Consider the following 15,213-nt stretch of genomic DNA (forward strand, 5'->3'; position numbering starts at 1 on the left):
GAACTAGGGTGCATGGCTGTTTAGATTAAGATTAAAATTAAATACAAATTCACTTCCTCAATCATGTCTGCCACATTTCAAGAGCTCAATAGCCACACGTGGCCAGTGAGGATCAAATTTGACAGCACAAATATAGAACATTTCTGTTGTTGCGGGGAGTTCTGTTAGATAGCAGTGGCTTAGAACTTGAAGATACAGGTCTATGAGAAAGTGGTATAAAGTATCTCAGGATATCAAATAAATATTGAACTGCGCTGAAGGCAAGCCTGTGGCACTGTTAGGTAAACTAAAAAGAGAGAAGCAGAAGTGATAAGATAATGGGACTATGTTGCAGACACTAGCCCCAGATGAAGGAGTGGTTGAGAAGGGATTTTTGTGCTGTTCCCGTTTGTATTATGGCCAGAGGCCCAGGAGAATCTGCTTTCTGTTCTAGTGCTCATCTTACCCCTTTCCCAACTCTGTGGAGAACCAAGAATTTCATCTGCAAGAACAACTAACACAATTAGACTACAGCTTTATTAATCGCTATGCAGTGGGTCTTGTATTGCTGTGTCTGTGGCCCTGCTAATGCTTGGTTGGAGAATATAAATTTAGGACAAAGGCCTAAATAGGATTCTTACAGCCTCAAATGAATCTAATTCTTGGAACCCGTTGATTCAGGTTGGTCTGCAGGAAGATGTGAAGGACGGATCCCAGGAAAGGACCCAAATGTACCGATGTCCTTAGTCATGTTGGGGAGTGAGAAGAGACTAGGTCAGTGAGACTGATGTCCTCACAAGCGGCTGGTTCATCCACACTAGCACTGCTCTTCCTTATGAAGGAGAGTCTTGGTGTTTTTCAAACTGGAGGAATATGATCTGTCTGTGGATTTTTAAATTGACTTCAATAAAGGCAACCAGCTAATTTAAAAAATGAGTTAGAAAAGTTATAAAATATCAAGAGTGCATCTCTTCCCCGAAGGATGACTTTTCTGTCAGTTCACACATTCCCACACTTGTACTTATGTACTTGCCTGTTTTGTGACATGTATATCTTACTTTTATCATAGAAAAAAATGCTTGAAAGTTACTGAACTAACTCAGCCAAACATTATCTGATTTTTCTATAAATCCATAGCAAGTGATCAGTGAGCCTTATGGTTACTTCCCTCCCCCCTTTTTTTTGAGACAGGGTCTTACTTTGTTGCCCTGGATAGAGTGCCATGGTGTTGTCATAGCTCACACCAACCTCATTCTCTTGGTTCCAAGAGATCATCTTGCTGCTTCTTCCCAATATCTGGCTAGCTTTTCTATTTTTAGTAGAGAAGGGGTCTCGCTCTTGTTCAGGCTGCTCTCATACTCCTGAGCTCAAGCTATCTACATGTCTCAGCCTCCCTGAGTACTAGGGTTACAGATGTGAGCTGTATTTAGCCTGAGAGAGAAAACAAAATCAAAAGAAATTTAACATATCTATATGTTAATATAGAAAACTATGTTTTCATATTCAAAGAAAGGACCCATTAAGTAGTGGAAGTTTTGAAGAGGCAGGCTTCACAGTAGTTACAAAAGCTTTTGAAGTTATTCTGTCCATTGGACCTGACCACATGGATATATAACACCTTGTTCAAACTCAGTGTGTCTACAAGGGAACCACTGTTACCCTTCGTTATGTGCTACTTTAGCATGAAGCAGTTATTTAAAACTATAACTGTTGGTGGGGCATGGTGGCTCAAGTCTAGAATCTCAGACCTTTGGGAGGCCCAGGCGGGAGAATTGCTTGAGGCCAGGAATTCAAGACCAGCTTGGACAACATAGGTAGACTTGTTTCTGCAAAAAATAGAAAAAGTATCCCGGTGTGGTGGTGGGGTGCCTATAGTACCTACTACTCAGGAAGCTGAGGCAGGCGAATTATTTGAGCCTAGCAGTTTGAGGCTTCAGTGAGCTATGATTGTGCCACTGCACTTTAGCAAGGGTGACAGAATGAGACCATCTCCCCCCACAATAAGTAAAAGATAGAGTGTCTGTACATCAACCCAGGCTGTTCATTGAAGGGTCTCTGATCTGCCCTTCCTCCTCTTCTTCCACTTCCCAGAATCGGAAGAATTTTGGCTTAGAAGTCGGGGACCTGAATCTATTTTCAGGTCCTACCACTCAACAATAATGTAACTAGAGGCAGGTGCTTTGTCCTCTGGGCTTCGTTACTTACCAGTCTTGGCTATGACACTTCTCTGCCGAGTCCTGCAGCTTGACCCCGCCCCTTGGCTGTCCATCTTTTGCTTGCTGTCACACCTATACTTATTTCCTGCTGCCATCACTTGCATCTTTGGTACATGTTGGAAGGGCTATTCAGGTTCCTATTTTCTCTAGAAAATTCTCATTTTGAGGACCAGCTTTTTAATAACACAAGCTATATATGCTAAGTTATTAATTATGAATATGAACATGTTACTTGATTTTGAGTTCTTGGGGATAGTATATAACCATGATCCCGAAACTTTTCTCCTAACAGAGCACCCGAGCATGGTACAACACTATAAAATTGTTTACTATATATACTAAGTTATTAATTATGAATATGAACATGTTACTTGATTTTGAGTTCTTGGGAATAGAATATAACCATGATCCTGAAACTTTTCTCCTAACAGAACACCAGTGCCTGGTTCAATACTATAAAATTGATTAGCGTTTTTGCTCTAATTATAGCAAAAATAGTAAATGGATAGACCGTCTTAGTTGTTACTTTTTTCTTTTTTGCTTCGAATACCAGAAACTTCCTGTTTCTACCAAGCCTTAGCAATGAAAAATAGTATTATAAATGGAAACTAGGAAGTTACCTGTTATGCTAAGGTTGCAATGTTGTGAACCCCCACTGTTAGACTATATAATTAATGTAATAGTATATATATATATATAAATGATACAGTATAACACAACATATGGTAATATGCTACATACATTTATATTTTTCTATTAATAAGGTTGTCTTAGATGGGGTTGAGAATATCAGTATTTCGTTGCTTTTCATAGAGTTCTGTCCCTCTAAAAGAGTGCTCCTTAAGTTTGAGATAAACTACCTGTAAAACCAAAAGGCTTTGTTATAATACAAAATTTATAAGCTGAAGTGTAATTTTAAATTTTTTGAAAACAGGTATCTGGTTTACTTTGTATTCTCAAATAGTACTGTAATTTTTTTAATCTATAGCCTTTAATGTTTATATGTAGCTTGAAGATAAATCATCGTCCTTTTAAAGGTTTAATGTTTTGCTTTAAGGTTGATTAATCATACAAAGAAACTAATGGAAAAAGAAGAAAAACTGTGCATTAAAATTCTTCAGACATTACGAGAAATGCTGGAGAAGAAAGACAGCTTTGTGGAAGAGGTATTTTTTTTTTAATATTTTTAGTATTTAGAAATAAAGTAAGATTTGCAGGATACCGTAACCTATTAAGTATAGTAGGCTTGTATATGATCGCTTGCATTATATGTTAATGGCATGTATACTTAGGTGAATTAGATAATTTTGGTTTTTATGGTATTCATCTCACATGTCTTGCTTTGAATTGAGAAGTAACTAAGGTTAGAGTTGCCTAAATATTTGATTCATTTGTTTTATTATATTCTGTCATGGAAATGTATATTTTCCTGTTATGGCTTCAATGGACCAAATGACCTTTTTAACCAGTGAGTGATTGAGATGCATTATTTAGATTTTGTCTAAAGTTCTGTGGCATATTGAGAATGCATTTTGACATATGTTGATTTTTTTACTGTAAATGTTGATGTTATTTTTGATAATATGTCAAATATTATAAAATAATACTATTTTTTATAGATGAAATCATCAGTTTCTATTCTTAACTATATTAACCTGAGATTGCACAAATGATTTCCAGGGAAGTATCAACTTATAGGTAATAACTGTCAGTCTGCTATTAAAAATGACAGCTCAGATGCTCATTAATAGATAGCTTGCAGCATGTTTAATACCCAAGGTGATACACTTAAATATAAAATATAAATCTAGAGAAGTTTTATTTTAAGCTAGCTAACTATACTTATATGTCAGATATCAAACAAAATTTGTACTATTCTCCTTAATAATTTTTTGGTCTGTTTCAGTAAATACTCGTCATTGGATATTTTAAAACCAGAAGGATTTTATTCCTTAATTTGTGTATATGCCCTCTAATTCTGAATAGACTATATTTTAATCTGGATATTAATAGAAGGGGCATTGCTTCAAAATGTTCCATTTGAATCCTGTTTGTTTTTCAGTAATAAAAGTGCCTTATTAGTTCTCTTCATCATTTGATATTTGGAAACAAATGTCAAAATAAAGGTGATCAATGTGATTTTAGCAAATGTTTCCGTGACATGGGCTCAAGAAAGTGTTTTTCTAAGTTTGAGTATATGGTAGGCTTTTTAAAAATGGTAAATGGAATCCCTTAGAACTTTTTGCAATCTTTCTTTGATTTCTTAAAATATTGCTGTAGATTGTTTGATTTTGACAGAAATACCAGATTAGAAACACGAGGTCAGTATACATTTTAACAGAAAGGGAAGTTTACAATCATAGAGACTTATGTTTAACGGGAAATACAGGATGAGCCTTCCATTTTTATGTAACAAATTATTATGGAATTACTCTAAAGAAAATAGAAATCAAATAAGATTTTACTTTACTAGTCAAGAGTATTTTTGTGTATCTCCCAAACCTTTCTAAAATAAATAACGTGCTTTCTCCTTTCCACTCCCACTGCTATCACTGGTCCAGGCTTTCATTATCTCTTGTTTAGCAAACTCCAGTAGTTTGGTTCCTGAGACTGCTCTGTTCCCTTAACAGGGAGGCAGCCTTGTTGTTTTCACAGCTTCAAGGGGCGTCATTCATATAGGATGTGGTGTGAACGTGCCCCTTAGGGAAAAGTTGAGATGGTTGTGGGTCATTCATTCAGCCACTCAACATATATGTTGTAAGCAACTGTTAAATGCTTGTGATTGTGCCTGGGCACTGGGGATATGGAGGTGAGTGACACAGGAGCCACCAAGAGGTGCCATTCATATTCACTATAGTGACCCCTGTAATAGTCTAGGCAAGAGATTATGAGAGCCTTTCATTTGTCTTCTCTGCTTTTTTCTTTTTTTCCCCTAACCTTCCTCATTCATTAGCCTGTTAGAAATCTGTATTACTCAGCATGCTCGTGATGCACCTCAGGCTTTTCCTGCCCTGAACTTGGCTTTGTCTGGAATCATAGATTGCTGAAATACAAGCAAGGCTCACTGTCCCCAGTGTTAACTTTTGTGGATAAGCTAAGGGATGAGCTCGCTAACTGTTCCAGAAGTGATTACATTCTAAGTAGAATGACTAAAATGCTTCATGCCTCTCTTTTATTACACTTCAGGCCCTGTCTGATATTTAATTTAAGCTCCTTGTCTTATAGATGATGTCACTGAGTCTCAGTGGTTATGTGATTTGCCCAAGATCACACAGCAACAGCCAGAATGAGGGCTTTCATTGGCATGCTTTCCTTTCTGCCCCACCTTCCTGTTTCTTAGATCACAAGCTCCTTTTACAAATTTTGTATTTGGCTATTAATAAAGATTAGTATACCTTGTCTAGCAGGTTCATGGCTCCAAATTTTGAGACACAGGTGGACAGAATATAAGACAAAATACAGCATCCACAGTAAGTAAAGGTTAAGGTAAACCTGTAATAAACATTAAAGATGGGGGAAATATTAAAGATGTAGTCATTTAACTAAGGAAGAAAAACCTGGAAAAAGACAAGTATCTAATTTCTTAATTTCTATGTCTACCAAGGGCAGAATATTGTAGCTGAAAGAATTCTAGATCTTAGACAACTTCTGAATTTTAAGTGTTTGGGATGAGATACGTTTCTCCTAGTGGCATCAGAAGATTCTCTCTCCCACTTCAAGAAAATTTAAAGAAAAACAGATGGAGAATCATTTAAATACCTCGGGTAGAGAAGAGACAGGGCCAGTTGACTTCTACTTGTCAGCTGGACCTTCTTAACAGATGGTGTTCAATTATCCATGCCAGTGGAGAGAGAGCTAAATGATTCACCAGTCCCCGTGGAATGGCATTGGGTAACAGATTTAGAAGCTGCTCAGAGGTACTATTGCACAACTCTTGTCAGGCTCTGAGAAAAATCACTGATTATCAGTAGTGGGATAATAACAGGTGGCTATGTTTTCATGTTTGTATTAGTTTCCTATTTATAAACCATTTAGTGGCTTAAAACCATACAAATTTATTATCTTTCAATTTTGGAGATCAAAAGCTTAAAAATCAAGGATGTGTTCCTTCTCGAAACTCTAGAGAAGAATTCATTTCCTTGACCCTTCTAGCTTCTAGAAGGACCCATCCTCCTTCCTCAAAGCCAGAAGCTAGCATCTTCCTTCCTCCACCACTTTCTTCCTCTTGCCCGCATCTGTCTCCTCTTCCTCAATTATCACATATCCTTCTTCTGCTCTGACATACCTGCTTCCCTCTTATAAGGACATTTGGAACCACTTGGATAATCCAGTATAATCTCTCCATCTCAAAATCCTTAATTCAATCACATCCTTAATTTATCATGTGAAATGACATGTCTGCGGGTTCTGGTAACTAGGTGAGCAATCATGAGGATGTGGGCGTCTTTGGGGAGGGTCATTGTCTAACCTACCACAAGGACCCTTTTATTGACAGTGGAAAATGGCATCTGTCATATAAATGCAGAGCTTACCTGTGGATGGCAGGGCAGTTTAAATGGGAAATGCTTGAGATTTATAGCACTTTGCTGTTTTCAAAATATTTTTAAATATTTTGGTACCTTTTAATAAATTCTAGAAAGTACATAGAGCAGGCAGTGTTACCTCTATATTGCAAATGTAGAAAGAGACTCAGAGAAGTAAATTCTAAGTATTGCTTACCCAATACCTGGTCCTTTAATTCCTAATCAACTAGATTTCAACTATCCGTGTATTGAAGCATTCCCAAAAGATTTATCAGAATTAAATAAAATCAGGATACTCACCAGGGTTTGTCACACTAGTTATCCTAATATTACATTTGAGACTCCACCTGTTTAAATTTAAAATGCTAACTTAAAAGAAAGTCTCTATTTTCATATCCTTGCTTCCTGACACTAAAAGCAGTGTGTGTGTTGACTGTAAAAATGTAACAATAAGGCAGTGAATCATAAAGGAGCTAAGGAAAATTTCACCCCAAAATATGATTGCTTTGGTAAAAGAATATTTTGAATTAAAAGCCTATTTATGATCAGAAAGCACTGGCCTCTCCTCTATAAAACCTGAGTAATCTGACTTAAAATCAGAAAAGGCTGCTGATTCCTTATTGCATACAAATAGACCTGGCCCTAAGGTCATTTGAAGCCCTCGACCTGTCTCTTAGGTTAATCTACAATTCAATCTGTTTCCACCCACCTGCGCACATCCCCTCTAGCAACACTTGCTGATTGTATACTTTCTACACTCTTCCCCCTCCCTTCTAAAAGGCATCTTTAAAAGTCACTGACCATCTCTGAGACTTTGGGAAATCATTCTTGTGATTCCCGCCATGTGCATCGTATTTGGAAACAAACCTTACTCTTGTTAATCTACCCATAAATGTGAGATGATCTTTGAGCGAACCAACCAAAGGGAAAAGGGCAAGTTTCGCTGTGATCCCTACAAGCATAAATTTGCTTCATGGTAGAATCAAACGTCTTTTAAGAAAATATATTAAAGATATGTGGTGTAACTACCACATATCTGGTAGTCAATTATTTTTTAAAAGTTTATTATTTATAATACCTTTGAGTACTATTTTTAAATTAGTTATTCTTATGAATATTCTTCTTTTGATTTTTGTTCCTTAGTTTGTACTTAAAAGGCTGGGAGATAAAGTGTGGGTAGGCAACATTGTAAAGATTCTTGCAAGAATAATATTCATAAAGGAAACTTGAATTTTTTGTTGTGTATTTCTATACGTGAAATCATCTAGGGATCATATAGTGACTTAAGCTATAGTACTTATTTTTATCGAAGTATAAAACGTGGAAATTATGTATAGAAAGTCCTTAAGGAGAAAAATTACCTAAGTGAGTTTAAGAAAAATTCTATTAAAGTATTGTTTATTTAGGTGATTGTGATAAAAAAGCAAAAGTTTACAAAGGATATAACTCTAAAAACTAACTTTAAAGGCTCAAGATTCCTTTGGAGTTGGTCATATTTAAAGGTTTTTTTTTTTTTAAAGGTAACAACAGCAAGCTTATTTCTTTGTACTTTATAGGAATATGTATGTTAGAAAATTGGGGAAAAGAGAAGAGAAGGAATGTTTCAAAATGGCTTGAGGGCAGCATGATTTCTCTATGCGCTGTCCTTGCTTCTTGGCGGAACCAAATGTCCTTAAGTAGCTGGTAGTCAACTAGTTTTAAAAGTTTAAAATTTATAATAACTTTGAGTATTATTTTTAAATGAATTATCTTTAGGAATATTCTTCCTGGCTTTATGCTCCTTAGTCTGTATCTAAGATTCTGAGAGATAAGCCCTTTGTTTTCTCCTTCATTTTCGTGACCCCTCTACCACCTCTGGTACCCCATCTCTGATAGCAGTTGAGCTTGGTTATAGCACCAGATCTTTGTTCTGCGTTTTTATTTTAGGTCCAGATCTGTGTAGAGGTGAGGTGGTAATGGAGACAGAAAGAGGTCAGCTGATGAGACTGGAACAGGAAAGAGGGACTATGTTCAGAAGATTGGTTTGGTTTTATAGATTTTTTTTTTTTTTTTTGTCTATTTCCATCATCTTTTACTCTTTGGAATACATTTTCATTAAGATTTACAGAGAATTACAAATCATTTGTCTTATAGTAATGAAGAAACAAATCATAACAAGATGTCTGTAAATGCTAATCCTAAATATGAATATATAAAATTTGTAGCTTCTGTACTTTAGAATTGGAAAAGTACAGAAATATTCACTGATAGCCTATGGAGTTGGTAATTTAAAGTCACTCTCCTGTTGTAGTCAAAGAAGTTGACCTATTTAGAATGCCAGTGTTAATTTCCCCTGTGATATATTCTTATCTACTCATGTTACACTGACATAATCTATAGGGCAACCAAGATCTTTATAAAGTGCAATATTCTTAAAATGTTTAGATGGAAAGGACTGTATATCCTTGGAATATTGTTTGAAAGAGATCTAGAAACTGCCTCTTCAGTAACTGTTTGCATAGTTTTATGCACTGGTTTTAAAAAATAGTGATAACTAGCATTTATTAAGAGCTTACTATTATCAGACACTGTTCCTAATCTTTTATACATGTTATTTAATTTTCAACCCTATGTCATAGGTAGTATTATTATTTCCCTTTTGCTGATGAGGAAACTGAGGAATACAGGGTTTAGGGTCTTGCATCTTGAAGGTAGAAGTGAGCTGGGATTTTGCCTAAATGTTTGCCTGAGCTGACATTCTTAATTAGCATGGTAGATCTCAACAGGCTATCTGTTTTCTCAGATGTACTACTAAGTAACATGAAAAGTTCTTTAATTTTTTTCTTGATAAAACTTGTTGCCTAAGAGTGTACTGGAAAAGCACAAGCCATTCATTCAGTGAGCTGATGAGGAAATGCTTGAAGATTTTAGGCTAAGTTGATTTGGAACAATATGGTAGAGTAGCTTTGGGGGAGTTTAAGGAGTTTCCTTGTCAAATGCTTCATTCAGTTCACTAAAAGAAAACAAATAATGTTGAATCTTTTTAAAGGTATGCATAAATGTGTTTTTAGAGTCGGGTGTTTCAGCTTTACCCTACAGCTACCAATAGGCAAAGAAACATGTTTTCTTAACAAGTGGTCATATTGTTAAGATTTATTTGTTCAGATCTACAGATCAAGATCAGAGCCCCTAGGTCTCCTCCCTATGATTGTGAACTATTATTAAGCAGACTATTAGCTATAAAAGTTTTAAGCAATACTTTATAAGATGACTGTTGTAGGTAGCCCCTTGTGGAAATGTGGCATTCAACAAACAGCATAGCATCTAATTGAGAGCTGTGATCTTTGCGAATGCCCAGGTGGAGTAGATGATATTTACACACTGAACAGTGATAGGAGACAGTGGATTCTTGATTTGAAAGTTGGTATCTGGAGTGGTATGTAGTAAAGATCTTTAAGAAATGATGCCTTAAGTTTATTTTTAAGATGTCTTCCATCTTTAAAAAAAAAACAAAAACAACTCTAAAATTTGCTTCTCTCCAGTTAATAAGAATTTATTCTTTTCCTTAGGAGGGGAAAAAAAACCTATTGTAACTAATCTTTCATTTTTAATTTTGAGGAGCAGCAAAAAGAATAAGTCATAATTACCCCAAGCATCTTAACTCCTCCATCAAATATGCATAACTGTCAGTCCCAGCGGTAATCACATTGTTGAGAATTTATAAACTGTGTCGAGCTCCTTGTGTTGCAAGAATCTGTGCAGAATCATTCACCTCCTCTGCATATATTCATTTCTCTTTCTGGCAGGCAAATAAATGAATTTAAGTAAAAATGCTTCATGGATAGTAAGTATTTTGTTAAGGGAAATAAATTTTGGTTTCAACTGCATTTTATAGTATTTCTCATTAAATAAACTTTAGAGGTGAGCACACAGTTTTTGCAGTATAAGTGCTCTAATGTTGTTTTAAATCAGAAACAATAAGTGGTATTGCAAATGTGTACCATCCTAGTCATCCCTGTGCATATTATTTGTGTGTGTGCATGCGCAACTGCACGTGTTGTGTTTCCACCAGGTAACTAAATGGTTGGAAATATGAAAATGTGTTGTCTTATAATAGGAGCTCTGTTTTATAGTTAGTTTACTCTTCCACTTCAGAATTTTTATTTTATATTTTTACCTAGGTAAAAAAGACTGAGCATTAAAGTGGAGATAAAAGAAAGAATTGCGGGCAGTGCCTGTGGCTCAGTGAGTAGGGTGCCGGCCCCATATGCCAAGGGTGGCGGGTTCAAACCCAGCTCCGGCCAAACTGCAACAAAAAAATAGCCGGGTGTTGTGGCGGGCGCCTGTAGTCCCAGCTGCTCTGGAGGCTGAGGCAAGAGAATCGCTTAAGCCCAAGAGCTGGAGGTTGCTGTGAGCCGTGTGATGCCACGGCACTCTACCCGAGGGCGGTACAGTGAGACTCTGTCTCTACAAAAAAAAAAAAAAAGAAAGAATTGCTTTTAGAAATTTACTCTTTTCAAAAAGGCCAATTATTGGGCTGGCTTGGTCACTTGTTAGGATGTAAAGGTGGTAAGCTTAAAAGATCAATGGTAGTAATTATAACCTCATTATTACAAAAATTTACAAAGTTCTTAACCATGTCTTACATTGCATTTTACCCTTCAAAATTTCCTATAATGATACTGGCTGCCTCAGTGGGGTTTTTGAGATATGCTATGACCCTTGAGAGATCTGTCACTAAAGGATCATGCTGAAAATATCACTTGTACTGAGAAAGTAACCACCTTTCGTTGCTTCTAGTATGAGGAAGACATTTGGTAGCTAATGACTGTAGGTGAAAAATTGTGTTGTGATTAAACACAAACTTAGAAAACAGTGAAAAGCAGAAATAGAAAAAAAAACCAAATGAAAAACAACAGAAAACAAAAATGAAAACAAAAAAGAAAAAAAACTCTAAAACTGTGCTTGCTTCAGCAACGCACATACTGGAATTGGAACGATACTGAGAAGATTGGCCTGGCCCCTGTGCAGGGGTGACATGCAAATTCGTGAAGCGTTCCGTATTTTTGTAGGCTGCCCAGCCAATAAAGATACACTAATCAAAAAAACAAAACAAAGCAAACCTCTAAAATTAATATAGTATTCAATTATCATATTAATCATTTCCACCTAAATCTAACCTAAACCCTTTCCCAATTGGTTTAACTGCCTATCATTCTAGTTTGTATCACCTTAGCACTTATAAAATTATATTTTTCTTATTAGCATAGACCTTTTAAAATCATGCCCTGGTGTGTGTTACCATTATTTTAAATAAGTTAGAAACTCCTTGGGGGGGGGCTGTCTGACATGACAGAAGATGAAGAAACGCCCCCAAAGGCCTTCAGTGCTGAGGTTCTGTGAGGGTGCTGTACTGGGTCTCTCTCTCATCTCAGTCCACACTCCAAAAAATGCTGTCCTCTTTGAGGTCAGAGCCTGTTGATCTTATTTGCTTCTGTATTTCTAGTGCCTGGTACTGTGCCCTGCACTTAGTGTGGACAAATGTTTGAGGACTGAGTGACTGACACACAGTGGCAATAAGTGTTTCCAACTGCAAATGTGTACCATCCTAGTCATCCCTGTGCATGCACAACCTCAGACCTTCACAGCGTGTCAGCCTTCACTAGTCCTAAGAAGTAGGTGGTAGAAGTCTTGCTTCTAGTTTTGCTTCCATGTTTTTGCAACCCAAGAAACCTGAGAAGTTGGGCCAGCAGCAGAGAGCCACAGCACAGAGGGGTGAGAAGGGAGACAGTCTCGCAGAAAGTATCACGTCCAGTAGGCTGCTGGAGTCTTTGCTCGCTGTGTGGCTTAGAAGGCAAAAAGGGAAGAAGTGGGGGGTCTCCAGGCACTGTGTGCAGTAACAGTGTGAGCTCATCATAGGAGGGTGGAGCAAAGGATGACCAGACTTGAAGGCCAGCCAGTGAGCCAGGACTCCAGCCACGGGGGTGCAGGTCCAGGAAGGGCCTCCTTCCCTGGGAGGGAATCTGATAAAAACAAGCAAAAGACGGGCGGCGCCTGTGGCTCAGTCGGTAAGGCGCCGGCCCCATATGCCGAGGGTGACGGGTTCAAACCCAGCCCCTGCCAAACTGCAACCAAAAAATAGCCGGGCGTTGTGGCGGGCGCCTGTAGTCCCAGCTACTTGGGAGGCTAAGGCAAGAGAATCGCTTAAGCCCAGGAGTTGGAGGTTGCTGTGAGCTGTGTGAGGCCACGGCACTCTACCGAGGGCCATAAAGTGAAACTCTGTCTCTAGAAAAAAATAAATAAATAAAGGTAAATTCTTGGGCAGCGCCTGTGGCTCGAAGGGCTAGGGCGCTGGTCCCATATGCCAGAGGTGGTGGGTTCAAACCCAGCCCTGGCCAAAAACCACACACACAAAAAAAAGAAACAGAAATAGTGGCTGTGTGCGGTGGCTTGCACCTGTAATCCTGGCACTCTGGGAGGCCAAAGTGGGTGGATTGCTTGAGCTCAGGAGTTCGAGACCAGCCTAAGCAAGAGCAAGACCCCATATCTACTAAAAATAGAAAAACTGAGGCAAGAGGATCACTTGAGCCTAAGGGTTTGAGGTTGTAGTGAGCTATGATGATGCTATGGCACTCTATTCAGGGTGACAGAGTGAGACTCTGTCAGAAAAAAAAAGAAAAGGAACAAATAGTATGCAGGCTTTGAATCAGGAAACAGCCCACTAGGCAACCAGAAAAACATGGGAGTTGTGGGGGCTCTGGAGGGAGGCTGAGTTAGACTAGCGAGAGTAACTAGCTGCCGAGTCCACTAACTTGATCTCAGGCAGCATCGGTCTCCTGCAACAGACAAAATTGGTGTTTGGAACTGATCTGTGTGTGCTATGAGTAGCAGGTCAAACCTGATTTATTTCACTTTTTCTGTCACATATACTAATTCATGGATGGCTGTTTGAATAGGTCTTCAGAGAGGAGTTATATAATCTAGTACAACTGTTCTCAACCTGTGGGTCGGGACCTCTTTGGGGGGTTGAACGACCCTTTCACAGGGGTTGCCTAAATACATCTTGCATATCAGATATTTACATTACAATTCATAACAGTAGCAGAATTACAGTTATGAAGTAGCAACGAAAATAATTTTTTGGTTGGAGGGTCACCACAACATGAGGATCTGTATTAAAGGGCGTGGCATTAGGAAGGTTGAGAACCCCTGATCCAGTATATGAAGTACTAAAGCCTCATTATTATTGTTGTTGTTATTATTATTATTATTATTATTAAGCTGGTGTTGATTGTTGCGAGGTAACAGTGTGTCTATGTGTGCTCCCATCCCACAGTAACTCTGAGGAGGGAAAGTATTGTAATTTCCATTTTATAGGCAAGAAATGGCACAGAAAATAAAATAACCCAGTAAGGGTCATACGTTTAGTGAGTTACAGAGCAGGACTATGCATCAAGGTTTTCTGATTCTTCCTTTGATGCCTCTCCATGTAGTAGGGAATTAAACAATGCTGGGGAAAATAAATGATTGCATGAATTGGATTTCAGTTTTTCAAGCCACCTCCTTCAGACTTACTTCTCTTTTTGTTACTTCTAGAAACCTGAAGATCAAACAAATCGTTAAAAAAAATAAAAAGGAAATAAATTTTCATCCAACTTTCAGGCACATGCATTGAATAACAGCCACAGCTAAAATTTTTATAGTGTTTACTGTGTTACATTGTTAAGTCCTTTACCCCTCGTAAGGGCACATGGAGAGACTGCAGCACAGAAGGGTTAGGAAACTTGTCCAGAGTCACACAGCAAGAATTGGTAGACCCAGCATGAAAAATAAGGCTGTTTGGCTTCCCATGTTTCCAGTCACTATATGGTATTACCTTTCATTCAATTGTGATGACAACTTACGAAGCTGTAGGAATTCCACATATGGCTGCAAGAAGAAAGCTATTTCCATATTTATATATATAGTTATAGTTATTTTCTTATACATATAAGTAGTTTGCCTCTTAACCACTTTAAGATACTTTAAACTACCTTACACCACCTTAAGATATTTTTTCTTATGTACAGTGATTTTGAATATCTACCAATTACTGATTTCTTCAGGCTAGGCTTGGTTTCTGCATATTCCATATGGTGCTTGAAAATCTAAAACATTTTTGGATAAATCTCAGTTACTTAAAACAACGCAGAACATTTTGAGTATTTGCATATTGCTCAGTGAAGGTGTCGGGGTTATGTTATCTCAGTTGTTCCTAGCTTTTGGTTGAGTTTTTAACTAAAACTCAGTCGTATGGGCGGCGCCTGTGGCTCAGTGAGTAGGGCGCCGGTCCCATATGCCGGAGGTGGCGGGTTCAAACCCAGCCCCGGCCAAAAACCATAAAAAAAAAAAAAAAAAAAAAAAACTCAGTCGTAGACTGTACTACTTTCATAGTAATGGAATAGGGGAAATGGTGTAATGTGGCATATCTAAACAAAGAGTCATGGACGATTAAGATCAAGTTCATTGTTTATATT

General features: G+C 37.7%; 1 protein-coding gene and 1 non-coding gene across 3 annotated transcripts in view; both read left to right on the forward strand.

The window, feature by feature from the left end:
- ITPR2 (inositol 1,4,5-trisphosphate receptor type 2) overlaps positions 1–15,213 on the forward strand; it is a 537,798-nt gene that overhangs the window by 306,018 nt on the left and 216,567 nt on the right. For both annotated transcript variants that reach the window (XM_053554147.1, XM_053554146.1), the window contains exon 37: positions 3,253–3,361. In XM_053554147.1, coding sequence (XP_053410122.1) covers positions 3,253–3,361 — 109 coding nt within the window. The remainder of the gene's footprint in view (positions 1–3,252; positions 3,362–15,213) is intronic.
- LOC128562913 (U6 spliceosomal RNA) lies at positions 11,661–11,765 on the forward strand. Its single transcript, XR_008373609.1, has one exon. It is a non-coding gene; the product is annotated as a U6 spliceosomal RNA (small nuclear RNA).

The sequence above is a fragment of the Nycticebus coucang genome, chromosome 12 (genome assembly GCF_027406575.1).
Source record: "Nycticebus coucang isolate mNycCou1 chromosome 12, mNycCou1.pri, whole genome shotgun sequence".
Classification (NCBI taxonomy): domain Eukaryota; kingdom Metazoa; phylum Chordata; class Mammalia; order Primates; family Lorisidae; genus Nycticebus; species Nycticebus coucang.